Source organism: Salvia splendens, chromosome 22 (genome assembly GCF_004379255.2).
Source record: "Salvia splendens isolate huo1 chromosome 22, SspV2, whole genome shotgun sequence".
Classification (NCBI taxonomy): Eukaryota; Viridiplantae; Streptophyta; class Magnoliopsida; order Lamiales; family Lamiaceae; genus Salvia; species Salvia splendens.
In genome coordinates this window covers 17,893,927-17,913,844 of record NC_056053.1, presented here as the reverse complement: position 1 = coordinate 17,913,844, position 19,918 = coordinate 17,893,927, and the positions used below count along the sequence as shown (strand labels likewise).

The 19,918-nt window shown below is 33.0% G+C and overlaps 2 protein-coding genes across 5 annotated transcripts; one reads left to right on the top strand and one right to left on the bottom strand.

Moving 5' to 3' along the window:
- Positions 1 to 14,454: 14,454 nt before the first annotated feature.
- LOC121787318 (F-box protein FBW2-like) lies at positions 14,455 to 16,883 on the top strand. 4 transcript variants are annotated; one of them, XM_042186017.1, is made up of 3 exons: positions 14,455 to 14,631; positions 15,319 to 15,640; positions 16,072 to 16,883. In XM_042186017.1, the coding sequence occupies exons 2-3, from the start codon at positions 15,333 to 15,335 to the stop codon at positions 16,721 to 16,723; spliced, it is 960 nt and encodes a 319-aa protein (XP_042041951.1). In that variant the 5' UTR covers positions 14,455 to 14,631; positions 15,319 to 15,332; the 3' UTR covers positions 16,724 to 16,883. The 4 variants fall into 4 exon arrangements, with proteins under 4 accessions (XP_042041951.1, XP_042041948.1, XP_042041949.1 ...); XM_042186014.1 differs by having other exon boundaries at positions 15,310 to 15,640; XM_042186015.1 differs by having other exon boundaries at positions 15,294 to 15,640.
- Positions 16,884 to 16,927: 44 nt separating this feature from the next.
- On the bottom strand, positions 16,928 to 19,291 carry LOC121787320. Its single transcript, XM_042186018.1, has 3 exons — positions 18,517 to 19,291; positions 17,425 to 17,535; positions 16,928 to 17,318 (listed from the first exon to the last, which is right to left on the bottom strand). Exons 1-3 carry the CDS (start codon positions 19,132 to 19,134, stop codon positions 17,127 to 17,129), a joined length of 921 nt encoding a protein of 306 aa, XP_042041952.1. The 5' UTR covers positions 19,135 to 19,291; the 3' UTR covers positions 16,928 to 17,126.
- Positions 19,292 to 19,918: the final 627 nt, after the last annotated feature.

Here is a 19,918-nt window from a genome sequence, read left to right as displayed (position 1 = left end):
TTGATGTTTAAATTGTAGTATATTGTTATAATAGTTGATTAAGCTAAACAACAATATTAGGTTGTGTTATTTCATTAAATAAATTAACTAAATAGAAAATACTATTATCTTAGAGTTAGAAAAAGGGTGAGACATAAATGAAGATCAAGTGTTATTGTTGTGATTTTGTTTTTGTTTTGAAAGGAGGGTGGCCTTGTTTTATTGTTTGCTTTGGTACGTTGTTTCGTATGTTTTATCCTTATTTTTTGCGTATCTCAACGATTTTGTATTCTTTGATCTATTTACATGACTTAGACTCGTTTGATTATAAATATATATATGCTTGTAAAACACAACATAAATGAATAAGCAAAACATAATGTGAATGTAGAGATTTTTATATATAAAAGCAGCTCAAACATACTTGATAGTATATAAACCCTAACAGTATCACTCTACAATTCTTTGTCATCCACGCAGCCAAAAGATTCAAGAAATGTTGTTTTCGTCGTCATCAGTAAAAAACTCTAAGTTGTCCAAATCATCTTCCTCATCGTCGTCAAAGAGTTAGTTTTACAACCTTCAAAATACCGTACAAATATCATGAAGCCCAGTAAATAAACAAAAAGTACACAAGTACTTCATGTAGTTTAAGCTATGTAAATTGGCACACTTTGCAATTACTGAGATAGGTAGATGAGTTGGTGGGAGTAGGGGTAATGTTTCTACACATTTTTTGTAGCTAATTTTGGTGGTGTGATTCAATCCAAACGATATATAGACACCTTCTGAAGTAAGATCTTTTGTGTGTTTTTAAGAAATGATGTCATAAGCATTTCAAAGGTAGTATCTACAAATGCAAAGCAGTTAATTTTTATGAGCGTAACGACATATTAAAATTTGTAAAAAGAAAGTAATAAAAAAAATTATCACAATGAGAATTACATCCAAAAGATGTACATATTGGATTCGGGCATAGACGAGAATGTCTAATCAGTACTTACGGTATTGTAAATCAAACTCAAAAATCAAGTACGATAAATTCAATTTTATATGAATTTGTTCTTTATAGATTTAATAATAATAATAATAATAATAATAATAATAATAATAATAATAATAATAATAATAATAATAATTTTGTGGTAATATCCGTTACATTGCAATACTATTATTCATTTGATTCATATAATATAAAATTCAGTAAATCATATACTTGACAATCAAGTACGATGAATTCAAATATATAGAAATTTGTTATTTGTAGATACCATAATACTCATTTGGTCATAATATCAATTACTTTGAAATAAAATCGTAACAACAAAGAATTTATAAAGAAATACAGTGTATACGATTGTTTCTAATCCGCAACGAGAACAAAATTTATGTGTATATGGAACAAAAAAAAAATTTACAGTATGTATTAGTCAACTCAACCCAAATTTCACCATAAGCCTTTTTATTTCACTAAGCAAAGATAATTTAATGTAACAGCCCATCACCCATCCAGAGATTTCGGAATATGGGTCTCAATTCGCTGGTCATTCGAGATTTGAGATTAAATTCGATGACATTTCAGAATATAAGATCGAGACATGCGAATTTTTCAGAATGAGTTTTTTTACATAATCAGAAATCAGCGAATTTAATACAAAATCTCGAAAGGTCAGTGAATTGAGACTCATATTCCGAATATCTCTCATCCATCAACACGCGTGCAACGAAGTATTTGTTTGCTAATTTTGAGTGTGGATATCGGATCCATTAATGAAGATATGATTAAACATTAATTATCTTATGTGCAATTGGGCTGTCAGTTATGTAATTAATTTATTTAGCATTATTACAAACTATCAAAAAGGTGAATATGTGACTAAATTAAAATCTTCAATAAATATTAAAACAAACCATCAAAATGAGAATTTTAAAAAATATAGAAGAAATATTTGTATAGAAATTCCGTTTCCGTGACTTGAACGTCCCGGGTCTCTCGGGTGAGAGCCGAGTATCCTAACCAACTAGACTACAATAGATTGACGTAGTGTTAGTTTTTCACCATTTGATTTTACGTAGTGTTAGTTTTGTGATTAAAAAAAGAGAGCATAAACTATAAAATAATTATATTTCCATTTTAACAAACTTGTCACTTTTTTCATATTTAATGGGACAGTGAAAATATTATTCAGTACTTATAACATCAAATTTTTATTTAACAAATGAATGGAAATATAAACAATTACAAAATTAAAATATTCCTAATACCCATCCTACAAACAATCACTACTAATCATCTCAACATCAAAGTGAGTAAGAACATTAGACGACATAGCTTTTCTATATTTAATAGTAACAACTATCATTGCCCAAATGATCATAATTCCATAAGTTAAAAGGCACACTCTCCTTCTCCTCACCCACAAAACTCCGACTACTTTCAGTGAGAGACGATGATGGAATTGGCCCATCGTGTCGTTTCAATTTTTGTCCATTATCGTCACGATCTTCGTCTTCTTCGTCTGCTAGTAGATACGAAGGCACCTCGGAGTCTATCAACTCCCACTCTGTGACATCAAGTCCGACTTCAAGAAAGTTAACCCCGAACATGGCTAGGGCTTCTAATGAAATTGTCATCCTTAGGTAGAAATTGTTTTTTTCTTACGAGATAAGATTATTTGTGGGTGTGATTGTATATGTTGAAGAAGTAGAAAATTGCCTAATATATATAGGAGTGTGTGTATGTGTGAACATGTGCATATTGATAATTCGAACGGACTTCAAATATATGAATCAAATTGAATAATATTAGTAACAGATTAATTAACATTCCCGTGACTTTGGCTTGACTTTCCATGTTTGATTTTTTTTGACGCGTCAGATTATGATGTAAGAGATTGCATAATATAATTAGGACATCACTGGGAAATTAAATTTGTGATGATATACACCCCCTTCGTCCATAAATAAATATCTCGCCTTGACTCAGTATTTTTTTAAAATATAAAAAAATGGATTATTACATGTTAGTGAAAACTATTCGAATACAAAACATTCGAACTTTATAAAATCAAAAGTGGACTATTTAGTACTCCCTCCATCCCACAATGTCATACTTGTGAGACGACACGAGATTTTAGGAGGTTTTGTTTTATGTGTTAGATAAAGAGAGAAAATATAATTTTTATATTAATGTGAGAGAAAACTTTTTTCAAAAATGAAAATGTGATATCTTTTGTGTAACAAACTAAAAAGGAAAGTGTGACATCTATTATGGAACGGAGATAGTATTATTTTATATACTGCTCTTCCCAATGTAACTATGCTAGGTGGTACACCTAGTATAAACTTTAACTGTTAAGAAAATACTATAAACTTTAATACATCGAGTGACAAATAAAATATCACATATATTATATATTCCAAATATGAAATTGCTATGGTATATAATAAAAGTATCTCACTCAAACCTATCAAACCTTATCTCATATCGCGGTACCAAAAAAAGGCCCCAAATATCACATGTATTATACATTCAACCAAACATAATATTAATATATTTTAACATAACAAAAGCATCTCACTCAAATATAGTAGATTAGTAGTAGTAAAATTTATCTCATTAATGCCGTACCAAACAAGCCCTAAATGTATAAACATAAATGAAATTACTTTGTGCGTTAAATCGTTGTTTTTACTACTATAAGATAAGATTTGTAGGCAAATAATTTATCGTGTAGACAAGATCCACGTTTGTTTAATTCAGGATTTTTTGTTGAACATAATTCTAACCTTCCAAGTAAAATAAACTTCTTTGTTAATTTATAGACTGGGAGCTAAAATGTAGTACTACGAAAATTAAGTTTTAAGGAAATGGGAGAATCGAATAGAAAAAAGCCAATAATTATGAGAGGATTAAAAAATAAAAAATGGGAGAATCAAAGAGGAAAAAAAAGCAAATACTTCCTCTGTCCCCTGGAAGTTTGTTCCATTTTTCTATTTCCGTCTGTCCCACAAAAATTTATCACATATCACTTTTTACCATTTTTTGTGTGGATCTCATAATTCAGTAACTCATTCATACTCACATTTTATTATTAAACTAATATATAAAAGTAAGACTCACATACCACTAACTTTTTCAACTTACTTTTCATTACATTTCTTAAAACCCGTGTCTGGTCAAAGTGAGACAGTTGGGGAACGGAGGGAGTATTAAAAGATGAGAGGATTAAAACAAATATAAAAATGGGAGAATAGTTGCAGAAAACAGTTGGGGAACGGAGGGAGTATTAAAAGATGAGAGGATTAAAACAAATATAAAAATGGGAGAATAGTTGCAGAAAATAAAAAATGGGGTGAGAGAGGCTTGAACTCTCGACCTCAGGATTACTCAGAAGCTATGAGACCTACCCGCTAGCCAACTGCGCCACCACCCCTTGCTAAGAAAATTTATTCATAATATATATTATAATATACATTATCAGAAATCATTTATTTATCAACCGTTAGCTTTTGGTCAAAATGTGTTAATAATTGCAGTCTATATTTAGTTCTCTCTCTTCCCAAAATCCTCCAAACAAAAAATGATTGGTATATATATACACACACAGATATACTTATATTTTTAGTATTAGGTAGTGTGTATTTGTGTGTGGAAATGAATGAGTTGTGAATTTTGGTAGTACTTTTTCAGGTCTCTTTTTAGAAACTTGTTTTCAAAACTTTAATGCTCTCAATTATGGCTTTGGGTCAAATACTACTATAAATAATAATGGCATTCAAGTTTCTGGCCTTAAGATGTGTGTTTTAATTTGAATATAACATCTTGTATATCTGTCTTGCTAAATCTATCACTTTTGACTGTGTTATGGCAATGGCATTAAAGATTAGGGCTCATGGCTCACTTCTTTTTCTTTGCTTACTTCCAATAATTCCCACTTTCATGTGTAATTCATATATATATATAGGGTTGTGATCAATTGAGATTTTTTAGCCTAATTGAGAATTGAGATGCATTATAAGCCACTCATTTTTATTAAATGAGTGGTCCAGAATTTGCCACATGGAAAATATTTTTACATTAATTAATTGTGAAGGGGCATATTTGTAATTTCATCATATATTTTATTTAATAAATATTTTTTTTATTTTTTTTAAAAAAATTATTTTTTTTTTCGATTTTTTTATTTATTTTATTTATTTTATTTATTTTATTTATTTATTTTTTTTTTTGTCAACTACATATACAATTCATGTCAACTACACACATATGTAATGTCAACTACATATACAGTTCATGTCAACTACACACATATAATGTCAACTACATATACAATTCATGTCAACTACACATATATAATGTCAATTATAAGCTGTTGACATTTGATGTGCAGAGCTATTGACATTTGATGTGCAGACTACACATCGTAGTTGACATAATGTCTCAGTAGTTGACATCGCGCGAAAATTTAAAAAAAAATTTAAAAAATTAAAAAAAATTAAAATAAAAAAATTAAAAAAATTAATTTTTTTTTAGTTGTTGACATTTTAATACGAGTTGTTGACATTTGATATTCTGGCTATTGAAATGAAATGACGATAATACCCCTTAGTTGACATAATCTACTTGCAGTTGACATTTCAAAATGAGTGGCTGAAAATGCATCTCAATTCTCAATTAAGCTAAAAAATCTCAACCTAACAAGACCCTATATATATATATAGTTATGATACAAATTTGTAACACAATACATTCACATGATCTTACATGTGTTCAACTATGATGCAAAGGCATCCAATTGGGATTCGGACTCAAATGCCTAAGGCAGTAAAGAACGTTTATTTTTTGTGTATAATGTCTTTACGATAACAAAAATCTTCACACGTTGAGAGAGACGTCGGCCCGGTAATTACAATGAAGCATGACTTAATGCATACTTACATTGAGTGCATTAATCTTGGGGAAAATATTATAAGTGCTACAAACCTACTTGACAATGATTGTTCAAGCCTGGGGCAAAGGTACCCCTACATGCTTTGCTTGTCGTTTTATTTATGTGTTTGCCCTATCATCATCATCATCATAGGTATAAATATATATTGGTAAGAGTTATTGTCATCTAACTTCCAATGTATTTAATTTCCTATTTTATTTTTTATTTAAGTAATATCATACTCTTTTTATCTCGCTTTAACAGATACATTTCTTGTTCGACAGAAAAGAGACGAAGAGAGTTTATATAAATTTCCGCATTAGAGAATGAGGGATTTGATCTCATACTCAAATCTATTATCCATGTAAACGAGAAAGTTGTCGTTAAATTTGTTTTTGTGAGATTATAAAAGATTTTTAGATAACCGTATAACTTATAGAATTGAGAATCCAATATAAAAATTGTTCCATTCCATCTAAATATAGTCCATATAGGTGGTGTTCGGTTGCCATGACTAATATCATGAGACTATCCATCTAGGATTAAGTTTTGGGATTATTTTAGTTGGAGGGGGAAGCTATGACTAATTATCATGAGACTATCCATCTAAGATTAAGTTGAAGGTTCAATCTTATGAACCAAAGACCCCCATAATATACAAATTTGGTAGTACTATGTATTTATAAATGAGTAAATTGTTGAAGTCAAATTCTAATTTGTGGTAAGTTGGCTAAAAAACCATTAAGTTTGGATTTGTTCTCCGTGAATCCCATGGTGAGAAACTATGATTATATGCGTGTAATATATTGTTCACACTTTTTAATCAAACGCCGTCGTTTTCTTTACAGATACAACATCATTTAACTCGACGTCCACGTATAACATTTTCAGCTATCACATCATATACAATTTCATCAAAAAATTCCTATATGAGATAATTGAATAAATCTTTAACTCCATAGTTTACCATCCAATATTTAAAAACTAAAATATGACCAAATTTCAAGATATTTTTTTGTGTGTAAATTATACCTTCAACTGGGGCACGTTAAGACTATACCCTATTGAGTAAGAAGCTACAACGAACCTAAGTAGGTTGCAGAGATCAAAAAAGAGAATTTATTGCCATCAGTTATAAAAGCAACAACCCCAGTCAGTCTGAATATAATCAGAAATTATTTCTGTACAATCTGTACTAAATGCCAGGGACCCATAACCAATTTAATTTAAATAATACTCCATATATATTCCACCTAATTAAAATTATCAGTTAAATAAATAAACAAGGAACACAAAATATACACCGACATTATTGATCAAAAATCAAATTAGGATAATTAGAAATATCGCTTGTGATTAATAATTAATTAATTAATTAGGGGTTATAGAAATGGCCTTGGCATCTGCACTTCCATCCGAGCGGCTTGTAATTGGAGTACCTGTTTTCATCGGTGAGCGATTCGCCGCCGATTCGACTCGGAAAGACTCGGCCGCGGCTCGGCGTCGTCGGAACCTGCACCGCCATGCACGGGTGGCACATATTGCACCTGTTTTGGCAGCTTGGCGGCGTCGATCCCAATCGAGCCTTCTCCTCCGCCACAAAGTTGCCCTAGAAATTAAATCAGCAAAATTGAATCGATTAAAATGCTTATTTGCAGAGAGAGAGAGAGAGAGAAATAAGGAGAGATTGAGACCGAAGAAGAGGAAGGATTGATGAGGAGGAAGAAGGCGACAGTGAAGGCGAAGGAAATTAATGAAGAATTGGAGGAGGAGGCGATGATGACCATGCTTGCATTGTTTTCAAATATCAGAGTATTTGAGCAATTAAAGCGCTATGAAAGAGGGGAAAATGATCAATCGCAGTCTACCTACTCTATCGATATAAATAGGCTTGGGGGGATTTTTGCAGATTGGTCCTTTTACTTGAGTGTTTTTCCAATTTTGGTACGGGTCGGGTCGAGCCACGGAAATTAAACTGAATTGGATATCATTATTGTTTCAATGAGCTTTTTTTTTAAAATATGACCGATAGCGGTTCTTCATTTAGTTGTTCGAGTTGACATTCAAAAACATGATTTCGAGTCTTCGACTAGAAGATGATTGTGTCACATCGGCTTCAATTCTCTTATAGAAGAAGAATCAGTTGAACTCTGCTAAATATTTATTCTTAACCTCATAATTTATCAATGAATAAATATTTTAGAAAGTTGTAATCAATTTATTTGAATTAAGTAGCTTGAGAGGTTAGACTGACCTATAGTTTCTTGGAACCTAAACTAGCTTATTGAGATATATTCTTATACACATAAACATGCTTTCCTTGTTTTTTCTTTATTCCTAAATTCTTGGCAGATTATTATCCACTAGATAAGCAAAAATGATATGTGAGTAATTTACTAAAGATTTATGCATTAGATTTAAGATGATTTACTACATGTGGAGACTAGTAAGTTATCATCGAATCTTTTGCAATTCAGCTATGTTTTGTTCCATATATAATAACCTAATAAATGTGTAATATGTATAGAATTTAATTGAGGTGCATGCAAATGAAATGTGTTCTACTTTAGGAATAATTGTTGAATGCATGTAAAATAAATTTCAAACTACCACATATTAAAAACAAAAATTTACTCTAGACGATTTTTTAATATTGGAATTCACTGTGGGCCTAAAGGCTAAAATTGGGTTGTTCGTTTGTAGATATATAAGCCAACTCCAGCTTGGATTAGCATTTTATTTTGGAGTTTTAAGATGATTGGAGACATTTTTTTTAACTTCATATCCCAACAATTGAATCTTTAACTACCAACTTATGTTATGACTTTATGTCTTTCATAAGCATGCACATTTTGCTTTTTTAGTATGTTCTTCCAAAAGTGTGCGTTTCTCACTTTTGGAAACTACCTACCATTAATTCCTTATATTTTATCATCATGTGTACACATACATGAAGAATGACCCACACATTTATATATACCTAATATGCAAACTACGAAAAGGGTCATTCAAATAAATTATTAGTCAAAATCAAACACAATCAAGTTTAAACTTTTATACTTTATTTTAACTATATTCTCACTTTTTTTTATGTCCATATAGAATTTTCACATATTGAAGACCATCTCCAATAAAATAGTACTCCCTCCGTCCCATAGTAAATGTCACACTTGGGAGATAACACGAAATTTTAGGAGATGTTATTTTGTGTGTTAAGTGGTGAGATAAAATATAATTTTATAATTGATGTGTGAGAGAGAACTTTTTCTAAAAGAAGAAATGTGACATCTTTTGTGGGACAAACTAAAAAGGAAAGTGTAACATCTATTATGGGACGGAGGGAGTACTATATTCAAACTTATTTAATATGATTACTTAATATTAACCAAACTAGAGTATAATGCACGACTACGAAATTCCAGCAAGTACTAGTATTATCACAACTTCGAAATGTAATACTACTCCTCGCTCCCGTCCCTTAAAAATTAACAATTTTTTAAATAACAAGAGTTTTAATATATAAATGATAAAAAATAAGAGAGAATAGAAAAAGTGATTGACGTACTATTAGTAGAGAATGAGTCATATCTCATTAGAGAAAAAAGTTTCATAAATTAGAAATTGTATAATTTTAAGGGAAGAACTCAAATAGAAATATTTTTAAGGAGTGAATGAAGTAGCATTTATTGTGATCAATATCTTTGATCGTAACAGGATTTTGTTAGACGTGAAACTAACCGCACACTATTTTTATGTGGATATTTATTTAATTTAATTTTATAGGTAAACGAGTCAACTCATTTACACACTAGCGGACATGGTCGGATTTTAGTTATTTTACATCTATCGCTCTACATAATTTCTTACTTTTTCGATACGAAACAACATTTAAATCTTTGAATTGGTGGGCCAAGTAATAACTAGTATCGTACAAACTAACCAATTCTAACGAATAATCATGCTGACTAGACTAGGTACAACAGTATAAAGACAGAATAAAGAACTAAACAAGACCACACCGACTCAACCGAACAAAGGCCGAAAGCAAACCTAAAGTACACTGACAAAAGTAGGCACTACAAACAAACCAAAACGACAAATAGCAGATAAACCAACAACATGCAATATATTATATCATCATAATAAATTTTCGGGTATTATTTATCATTGGATCCACGTCTTTAGTTAGTATACATTTAATTCTATATATGCAAACAAAGCCGCAATTTCCTTAAATAAGAAAACAAAATAAGGATTTGATAAATGACAAGGAAAAGGAAAATCAAGACAATAGACAAAAACTAAAAGACTAAATTGCACATACCGACTGTTTTATATGTAGTAGTATGACTTATGATGCGCCAATTGGTAATAGCTATAATTTTAAAGCGAAGATAATTTAACCAATTTATCGTAACAATGCCTAAGATAAAAAAACAAAAAAATTACTCCCTCCGTCCCGAGGTAGATGTCAGACTTTCTTTTTAGTTTGTTCCATAAAAGATGTAACATTTTTTCTTTTGAAAAAAGTTCCCTCACACATTAATTATAAAATCATATTTTCTTTCACCATTTAACACACAAAATAACATCTCCTAAAATTCCGTGTCATATTCCAAACGTGACATTTACCTTGGGACGGAAGGAGTATATTTTGAAGTGCTCCATATAATATTATTGAATAATACTTGAAAACTATCATAATGCATAGATCATTATAACAATACATTAGAAAAAAGTAAGGATAATTTAGTAATGAAATCAGTGGTTAAGAGACTATAAATAATTCCAAAATAAGTGGTTAAGCAACAATATAATATAAATATTTTACTTCAAAACACACTTACTCGGTTTGTAACAGACACAAATTTACTACAATTTCCCATTCTACACCATTTTCCTGATTCATCCAAATAAAAAGTAACGTCTGATTTCGTCTATATAAACTGATGTACTATATTTACTAATAATAACTTATAATTTGTAATTCAACTAAAAATTTAATTCTTCATATGAATACATTACTGTACTTTTCATTGAAGTAACACTATCTCTCTAAAATAAATAGAAAAGAGGAATTATCAGTAAATAATTATAAAAAATGCTTGAGCATGAAATAAAACCATTAATTTTTATTCTTCTACTTATTAAAGTTGACTAAAGTAATATTTCATGTCTACTTATATTTACGAGTATTATACACTTTTCATCAAAGTCAAATTGCCATTTTTCAAAATAAGTACCAACTGATTATTAGTACTACTTTTATTTATTGCAATTCACAAAAAGATCTGAAAATTTAAGGAGGAGATTTCTAGAGAGCGAAAAGGAGTAACTTAGTTATTACTTATTTATTGAAATTTCTTATTTTTCGATACACACTGACATTTAAGTGTTGAATTGGTGAGACAAGTAAGAACCATACAAATCTAACAAAATATAACAAATAATCATCCTAATTAGAGTATCTCCAATGCACGGATGTCCCACTCGGACATCCACTAGGACTTCCCAAAAACAACTCCTGCCACGTCACTAGGACTTCCCATCCCACTGTCACGTCAGTAGGACTTCCCCTGCACAATCCGCCCTTCCCATCGCCCTTCCCACTAGGACTTCCCGCAATTAAAAAAAATCACAAATTCACAAATAAAGCAATTTACGTTTACGGAAATAAAATTTCAACACGAATACGAAGGGGAAAAATTAACAACTTCATTAAAAAAACATACATGATTCGAAAAAAAATTACATAGTAATAAAACAAAAAAAAGTAATCACATCAACGTCAACCCATCCGCGTCCAAACCTCTTCGATAATATCGTGCTGAAGTCGAACATGGGCATCTGTTAACACAAGTGGTGCGAATGAAGTGAAGTTCAACGAGCCGTATATATAGAGTTTTAAAAAAAAAATTAATACCGGACGTCCGACCCACGCCACAATGGCGGACGTCCGCCCGCCCGTCGCCGGACATCCGAGGACATCCGACGTCCTTACGGGACGTCCGTATCCGAGTTGCTTTGTTACAATGGCGGACGTCCCGGTCGCCCGTCGCGGATGTCCGACCGGACGTCCGCCATTGGAGATGCTCTTAGAGAAAATAATAAACAAAATAAAGAAATAAACAACCACACCAGCTCAATCAACGCGAATGCTGAAAGCAGATCAAAAGTACATCGACAAAACTAGTCACGACAAATAACGCATAAACCAAAACATACAAAATCTCTCATCACCAAAATAAATTTTCGAATTTCATTTATTGTTACTGGATAACAATAAATGCATAAACGAATAACATACAAAATCTCTTATCATCACAATAAATTTTCGGGTTTTATTTATTGTTGGACGTCTTCAATTAGCATACATTTAATTCTAACATATCCAAACAACACCGCAATTTTCACGAATAAAGTAATCAAAGATATGATAATCAGAAACGACAAAAAACAGAGAAAACTGTAGATATTAAAACGGAGATGATTTAACCCATTTACCACATATATAATTAATAATATTACTTTCGACACTATTATAATACATAGTTGATCATTTTAAAAATATATTAGAAAAACAAAACTAAGTGGTTCCACATCCATCATTTGAAATATGATGGACTAGTAAGGATGATATACTAATGAAATTAGTGGTTCAGCGACTTTCAATAATTCCAAAATAGCATAAATAATTTTCTTTAAAATATGAATATATATTACTGTACTTTTCATTGAAGTAACACTATCATCACTCTCTAAAATAAATAGAAAAGAGGATTTATGTAAATATATCATCCCTCTTCCGAGTAAATAAATAATAAAAATGCTTGAGCATGAAAAAATAAAACAATTAATTTTTATTCTTCTACTTATTAAAGTTGACTAAAGTAATATTTCATATCTACTTATATTTATGAGTATTATACACTTTTTCATCAAAGTCAAATTGCCATTTTTCAAAGTAAGTATCAACTGATTATTACTACTTTTATTTATTGCAATTCACAAAATATCCGAAAATTTAAGAAAGAGATTTCTAGAGAGCGAAAAAGAGTAACTTCGTTATTACTTATTTATTGAAATTTCTTATTTGATGTGAAAGATTTAAATGCATTCAATATAGGTAATTGATGCGTGTATGTATAGATATTTGAGTTATATATGCAACACCAAAATTTCCACAACTGTATGCTTATAGGTAGAGTTGTGAGCCATGTATGTATCTCTAATTGTCAAAATCTTATAAGTAGGACATACCACCTTAGCATTTCATACCACAATAACATTTCCATGGTGGTATGTCTACTGAATTTTTCCTCACCAAGTAAGTGTACAAATCTAATCAAATCTAACTAAATAATCATCCTAACTAGAGAAAATAATAAAAACAAAATAAAGAGTTAAACAACCACACCGACTCAATCAACGCAAATGCTGAAAGTAGATCAAAAGCACGTCGACAAAACTAGTCACGACAAATAATGCATAAACCAACAACATATAAAATATCTCGTCATCACAATAAATTTTTGGGTTTTATTTATTGTAATTGGATCCACATCTTCAGTTAGTATAAACCAAAAACGACAAATAACGCATTAACGAACAACATACAAAATCTCTTATCATCGCAATAAATTTTCTTATTGTCGTCGTATCCATGTCCTCAGTTAGTATACATTTAATTCTAACATGTCCAAACAACGCCGCAATTTTCACGAATAAAGCAATCAAAGAAAAGATCCGATAATCACAAACGACAAAAAACAGAAAACTACGTATTAAAACGGAGACGATTTAACCCATTTACCATAGATATAATTAATAATATTACTTTCAACACTATCATAATACATAATTGATCATTTTAACAATACACTAGAAAAACAAAACTAAGTGGTTCCATATCCGTCATTTGAAAGATGGATGGACTAGTAAGGATGATTTACTAATGAAATTAGTGGTTAAGCAACTTTCAACAATTCCAAAATATATAGTACTAGTATACTATATATAAAAAAATTTCTTTAAAACACTCTTACTCGGTTTGTAACAAACACTAATTTGCTCCAATTTCCCGTTCTACACCATTTTCCTAATTCATCCAATTCTAAATAAGAAGTAACATCTGATTTCGTCTATAAAAATTGATATACCCTTACTACTAGTAACTCATAATTTATAATTCAATTATTTCTTTTTAAGAGTATTATTCTTTTCATTGAAGTAAATCCATCTCTAAAATAAATAGAAAAGAGGAATAATGTAAATATATCATCCCTCTTCAGAATAAATACATAATAATAAAGTAAAAATTCTTGAACATGAAATAAAAGTATAAAACCATAGTTTTTTATTTTTCTAGAATTCTACTTTATCAAATTTAACCAAAGTACTTATTTTATCTCATGTCATCTCCTTTTACGAGGATTATACTTTTCATTAAATACAAATTGCCATTTTTCAAAAGAAGCAAACTTATTATTCCTATTTATTAGTCACAAATTTACGTCACAAATATCCCCAATTAAGAGAGAGATTTCTAGAGAGAGAAGCTTAGTTATACCAATATCGAATCCGCTTTTGTTTGTATTCACTTGTTTTAGCTGTGTTGCTTTCCTTCTCCCTCCCTCTCTCCTCTCCTCCAATTTCGTGGATAAACCAAACCGCATGCTTTCATAGATCCAGCTTGTGCTCAATCGCTTCCAATCACAAGGTAAATTAATCATCTTTCTGTGTCTAATTAAACGTGATTGATACAAGGCTGCCAAGATTTGAGCTTTCCCATCTGCGCTGCAAATTAAGGCCATTTATTTATGTGGGAAATTATAAATTTCTGATTTTGGATTTTCGATCCATTTCTGGAAAATTGTTGAGGCCATCTGATGATGTGGGGGCAGCTACTTTTCTTCCCTAATTTGATGTGTGCTGTTTTGATTCATATTGGGATTTATCAGTTTTGTTTTTTCTTGCAAATTTGGGAGCTGGATTTGGACTCTGACGTCCTTGTATTGTTCATCGCTTCTGTTCCGTTTTCCGTTTGAATCTGGGGCTTTGCATTTATTGTGTATTTATTATTCCTTACCTGCTGCTGCACCATTCAGTAGAACTGGTCCCTTCATCTAGTAGTCTTTATCGTTTCTTCCATGAATTCAATTGGAAAATTCTGGTACAAGATTTTCAGCTTGCTGCTTGATTGGATATGTTGGTGAACCTCTCCTTGAAAAGAATGAAGGGAAAGAGTATCAGTGTTGCGGTTATTTAATAATGCTTCTTCATCAATTAAGTGTCTTGTTTCACAACATTTCTCATTGCATTTCTTTATGTTGTCATTGTTAGGAACATTTCCTTTGAATTGATCTAGATTATATTGCAAAGTCTTGATTTTATGCAGTTTGTTTAGAGGGTTGAGATAGAATGGACGAGGCATGTGATTTTCCGAAATGGGACGAATTGATACCGGATGCACTTGGGCTGATATTCAAGAAACTGTCTCTTGTTGAGCTGCTAACTGTGGTGCCAAGAGTCTGCAAGTCTTGGGGAAAAGCGGTGTCTGGGCCGTATTGTTGGCAAGATATAGACATTGTTGAGTGGAGCAGGACTCATGAGACTGAACTCGTTGAACGGATGCTTCAGTTGCTCGTTTCAAGAAGCTGTGGCTCGCTCAGGAAGCTCAGCGTCTCTGGTGTTTCCAGTGACCAAAGCATTTTCTTCATAGTTAATCAGTAAGTATTAGTCGTGCTTTCTTCGTATCTTTTTTTGTTTGAGTAATGTATAACTTGCTCGTAATAAGGTGAAAATGCAGTGAGAATAAGTGGATGATGCCAAATTTGTGCATTGGCCTTCAAATGATTCAAATGGACTTGTGATTTGATTTGGTGTTTGTTCGTGTCATCCATTAAAGTTTGGCATTTTGCATAGATTGCAGCTCTTGCATTGTTATTAGATGTATTAAGAGGGGGATATGGTTAAGTAGAATAATTCTAATACCATAAGCGCTCGTTTGCTAGGCAGTATGTGATGTTTGATTAGGATGTCTTTTAGTACATATGGTATCAATATCATGTTGCATAATGTGTCCACTGTTGTCTTGTCACATTATTTGTCATATTATACCTTTTCAAAATTGTCTTATATGATTCACCTTGGTTTCAAGTGCTCAATCTCTAAAAACGTTGCACCTGCCCGGAAGCCACATGAACAATTCAGTAATGGAGAGGGCTGCCCCAAAGCTATCATGTCTGACTTCCCTCGATTTGAGTTACTGCGGCAACATAGGAGCTCAAGCCCTCGAAGCAGCCGGGAAGCACTGTAAATCCCTGACCACTTTGCGAAGGGTAATGCATCCGCTGGAGGTGATCGACAAGCTTTCCCAAGATGACGAAGCCCTAGCCATCGCTGCCACAATGCCAAAACTGAAGCATCTAGAGATTGCCTACTTGCTCGTAGAAACATCAAGCGTAGTCAAGATTATCGAAAACTGCAAAGAGCTCGAGTTGCTGGATATACGAGGATGCTGGCAGGTGAAGCTGGATGAGAAGTTGGTGAAGAGATTCCCTAATCTGAAGGTTGTTGGACCCCTTGTTGTGGATTTCTATGATATGAATGGCTGGGATAATTGTTCAGATAACTCGAGTTCTTCCGAGTACCTGCCTTGGGACTTTGCAGACGACGTGGATGATGAGTACAACGAGATGTTGGAGAACGATTTCTGGGAAGACGAACTCCCTGTAGAGGACGTTGGGATGTGGTTTTACTATGACATAAACGTTGCGGATACTGGTTATGATTGGCCCCAGTCTCCCTAAGTTGGTATCTGCATCTTCTGCTTTGTGATACATGTCATGTTAGTCTGGCAGCTTTGAATGTGTGTGCTTTGTAATACATCTAAGTGTGTGAGCTTTGCAAGGTATACATGTGTAAGGAACTATTTGGCCTAATGAAATAAGAATCAGTTGCTTATTCCTACTTCTCTGCAATAATCAAATCAATAATATTGACTACTATGAAAATTTGATGCGAAAATTTGATGCTACATTTCATTTATAACATGATTCTCTCCAACAAATTTATATTTTGATGAAATGTTACAACAAAGATACTAAACATAGGGCTATTAGCTCCCTATGTCCAGTTACAACAACATGATCTCATCAATTTTCTTTCGACTATCAAAAAAACAAAACCACAGATTCAGACGAGGCTCTGTGCTTATTGGCTCGCGTTCGCAACATCCAGAGTCTCGAGTTTGTTGCTTATTTCTGTGTTTTGTTCGCCGGCCATTGATGATGAGTTTGAAGCCTCTGGTTTGTTAGGGTCGATAGTTTGTGTAGCTTTGCTATTCAACAGATTCCTAGCTTTTCCAGCAGCAAGGATGAGGTTCAGCACTTTCTCTTGTTGTTCCTACATGAAATTCAGGATTGAAAGGAAAATGAATAGTGACAGGTTTCAAGATATCGATGTAGCACAAGCGGAGATGGTAAATATGAGTCTTATTGATTTGCAGTACCTGCATAGCTAGCAGAACAGTGTGAATCTCCCCGAGTTCCTTCTCCAAAAAGTCTTCGCGTGCTGCCAATGCTCGGGCGACCTCAGAGTTCTTCCGTGCCAACGCTGCAGTCTGAGATTGAAAATGGAAAAGAAAAAAAAAGCAGAAGTTAGAAACTTCTAGAGTCCATCAAAGGACAAGCAATGCTGCTAAACCACTCCCACACGATCCAGAAAATGGTGTACGTTATGAGCAGTTGAGCACCTCATATAAATATGAAATGGAAAGTTGCTGGGCTTTTCAATAAAGGTGAAAGGCAACACACAACATGTTCTAATCAACCCATCTTAAATAGTTTAGGATCCTATAGTGCTTTTCATACTCTCAGGCTGATTGAACAAAGTCATTGTAAGCTTCTTATTCCAACACAAACTTCATAACACTAAATTAGACTTTTCCTGTCAGTAATCCGACTCCCGAAATGACCAAGAACCAATAAGATTTGTTCAACAACCAGCACCTACTCCAACATTCGCTTCCCTACCGTTCGATCCCTAACAAGAAACAGCAGTGGCCTGTATCAATTTTGCAATTTTGAATGATGAATATATGAAGCACTCATGTCAAACTTGAAAGCAAGTCCTACAACCTCAAGGCTGTATCCTTCTTGATTCTTTTTAAGCAAACTCGCAATTCTCCTTTACATATAAAGAGAAGAAAGAGCATGCTAGGTTATGGCATTGAGAAACCATTGATCAAACCTTCTCCTCCTACAAAAAAACTAGGCCTATGCCCGACCTATTCGCCATCAACTAGACGAAAAAACTCCAACGAGCAACATGCCTTTGTGTATCCTCAATCCTCATCCTAAACACACCAAAACTGATTCATTCATTTTCCTTTTTTTCCAATCCTTATATCATCCAATCTCATACAGTCATATATACATACAGCAACTAAACAATACCCAATTCAATAAAAGATAACTTATCATTTCACAAAATGCAAGCTATTAAGAAACGAAAACATCACCATATCTATAAATAAACACATAATTCTCATCCAAATTCTCCTAAAACAAAATGTCCACAAGAAACACACAACCAACATCACCTCAAAGATCGGTTCTTTCAGAGATTTCTGGGTGGCCCGAACCTGAACACCGAGCTTCTCAAGCTGCCTCGACAGAGCCCGAATGAGGGACGCCGAGCTGCGCAAATCCTCCTCCAATATCTCCACTCTCCTCAACAAATTAGCCCCCTTCGAGAACCCGGGCCCGCACGCCCTCCGCCACTGCCGCCGCCGTATCACCGCCCCAATCACGACGCTCGCCACCAACACCACACACTGCCACACAAAAACCTTGCTCCTAAACCACCAAAGAACCGCCCCCTTTTGCAATCCGTAGCTCACTGCTGCATACAACGAGACCGCAGCCGAGATAGTTAGGCTCAAGAATTCAAGATTGAAGAGAAGATCGTCGAAATTGAGAGTGCTGGAGCCGGCGCCCTTGCTGCCGTCAATTTGGAGGTCGCCGAAAGAGGCGGTGGCCTTTCTGAGGGTTGAAACGGGGGATTGGCATGTCAAGAACGCGTAATTGGGGAGATGGGGTCGTGTATTTAGGGGTGGAAATGGCGAAATTGGGGGTTTTGGGAAATGGGTCGGTGAGAAAGGGATTAGGGAAGAGATGGGATTCTTGCTTGTGAAGATGGATCGAAAAGAGACTGCCATTTTTTTCTCTCTGTTTGCGATTAGGGATTAATCATCCATGCTTCTCAAAAATTGGGAATTGTTGCTTAATTGGACAGTAAATCATTTACTATGTAGAAAAGCAAACTGCTTAAAATCTTGGTGAGGGACAGAGGGGAGAAGACGAGAAGCAGAGGCATTTGAGTAGTTTCACATGAAACTAATAAATTAGGGTTATTAGCTTATAAATACATTAACTTTCAATTTTTTTGGCTTTTTCTCCCGAACTTTATTTATTGAATATAAATGCATGAGCTTTGGACTTTTTTTTATTTTTCTCCAAAATATATTTTTTCCCCAAATTAAAGCTGAGGTGTTCACAGGAAGTGCCAACATTGCAGAATCGCCGGTAATTAAAACGACGTCGTTTATTGTGAAATGAGGTAATTTGCTTGTAAATACACAAACATTTGAGATATTCTGCTTTTTTCCCTGAACTTATGAAACTTTCTGATATTTCCCCAAATCAAATAAAACTTTCTGGTATTTCCCCAATCTTTTTTGGCTAAATTAAATGTCTCCATGTTCCTCGCAAAATATCATAAAAATTTCACAAAAACAAATATCATCAAAAACTCAAATTCATTTAATCATTTTCTCATTCAAATTTCTCCATCACCAAACTGAATTTAGTTTTGTGATATTTGTTTTGTGAAATTGTTGAATTTGGATGGAAAAATGGCGAATTTTTTACGTGCAGTGGAATGATGGAGACATTTGAATGGGAAAATGATTAAATGAATTTGAGTTTTTGATGATAGTTGTT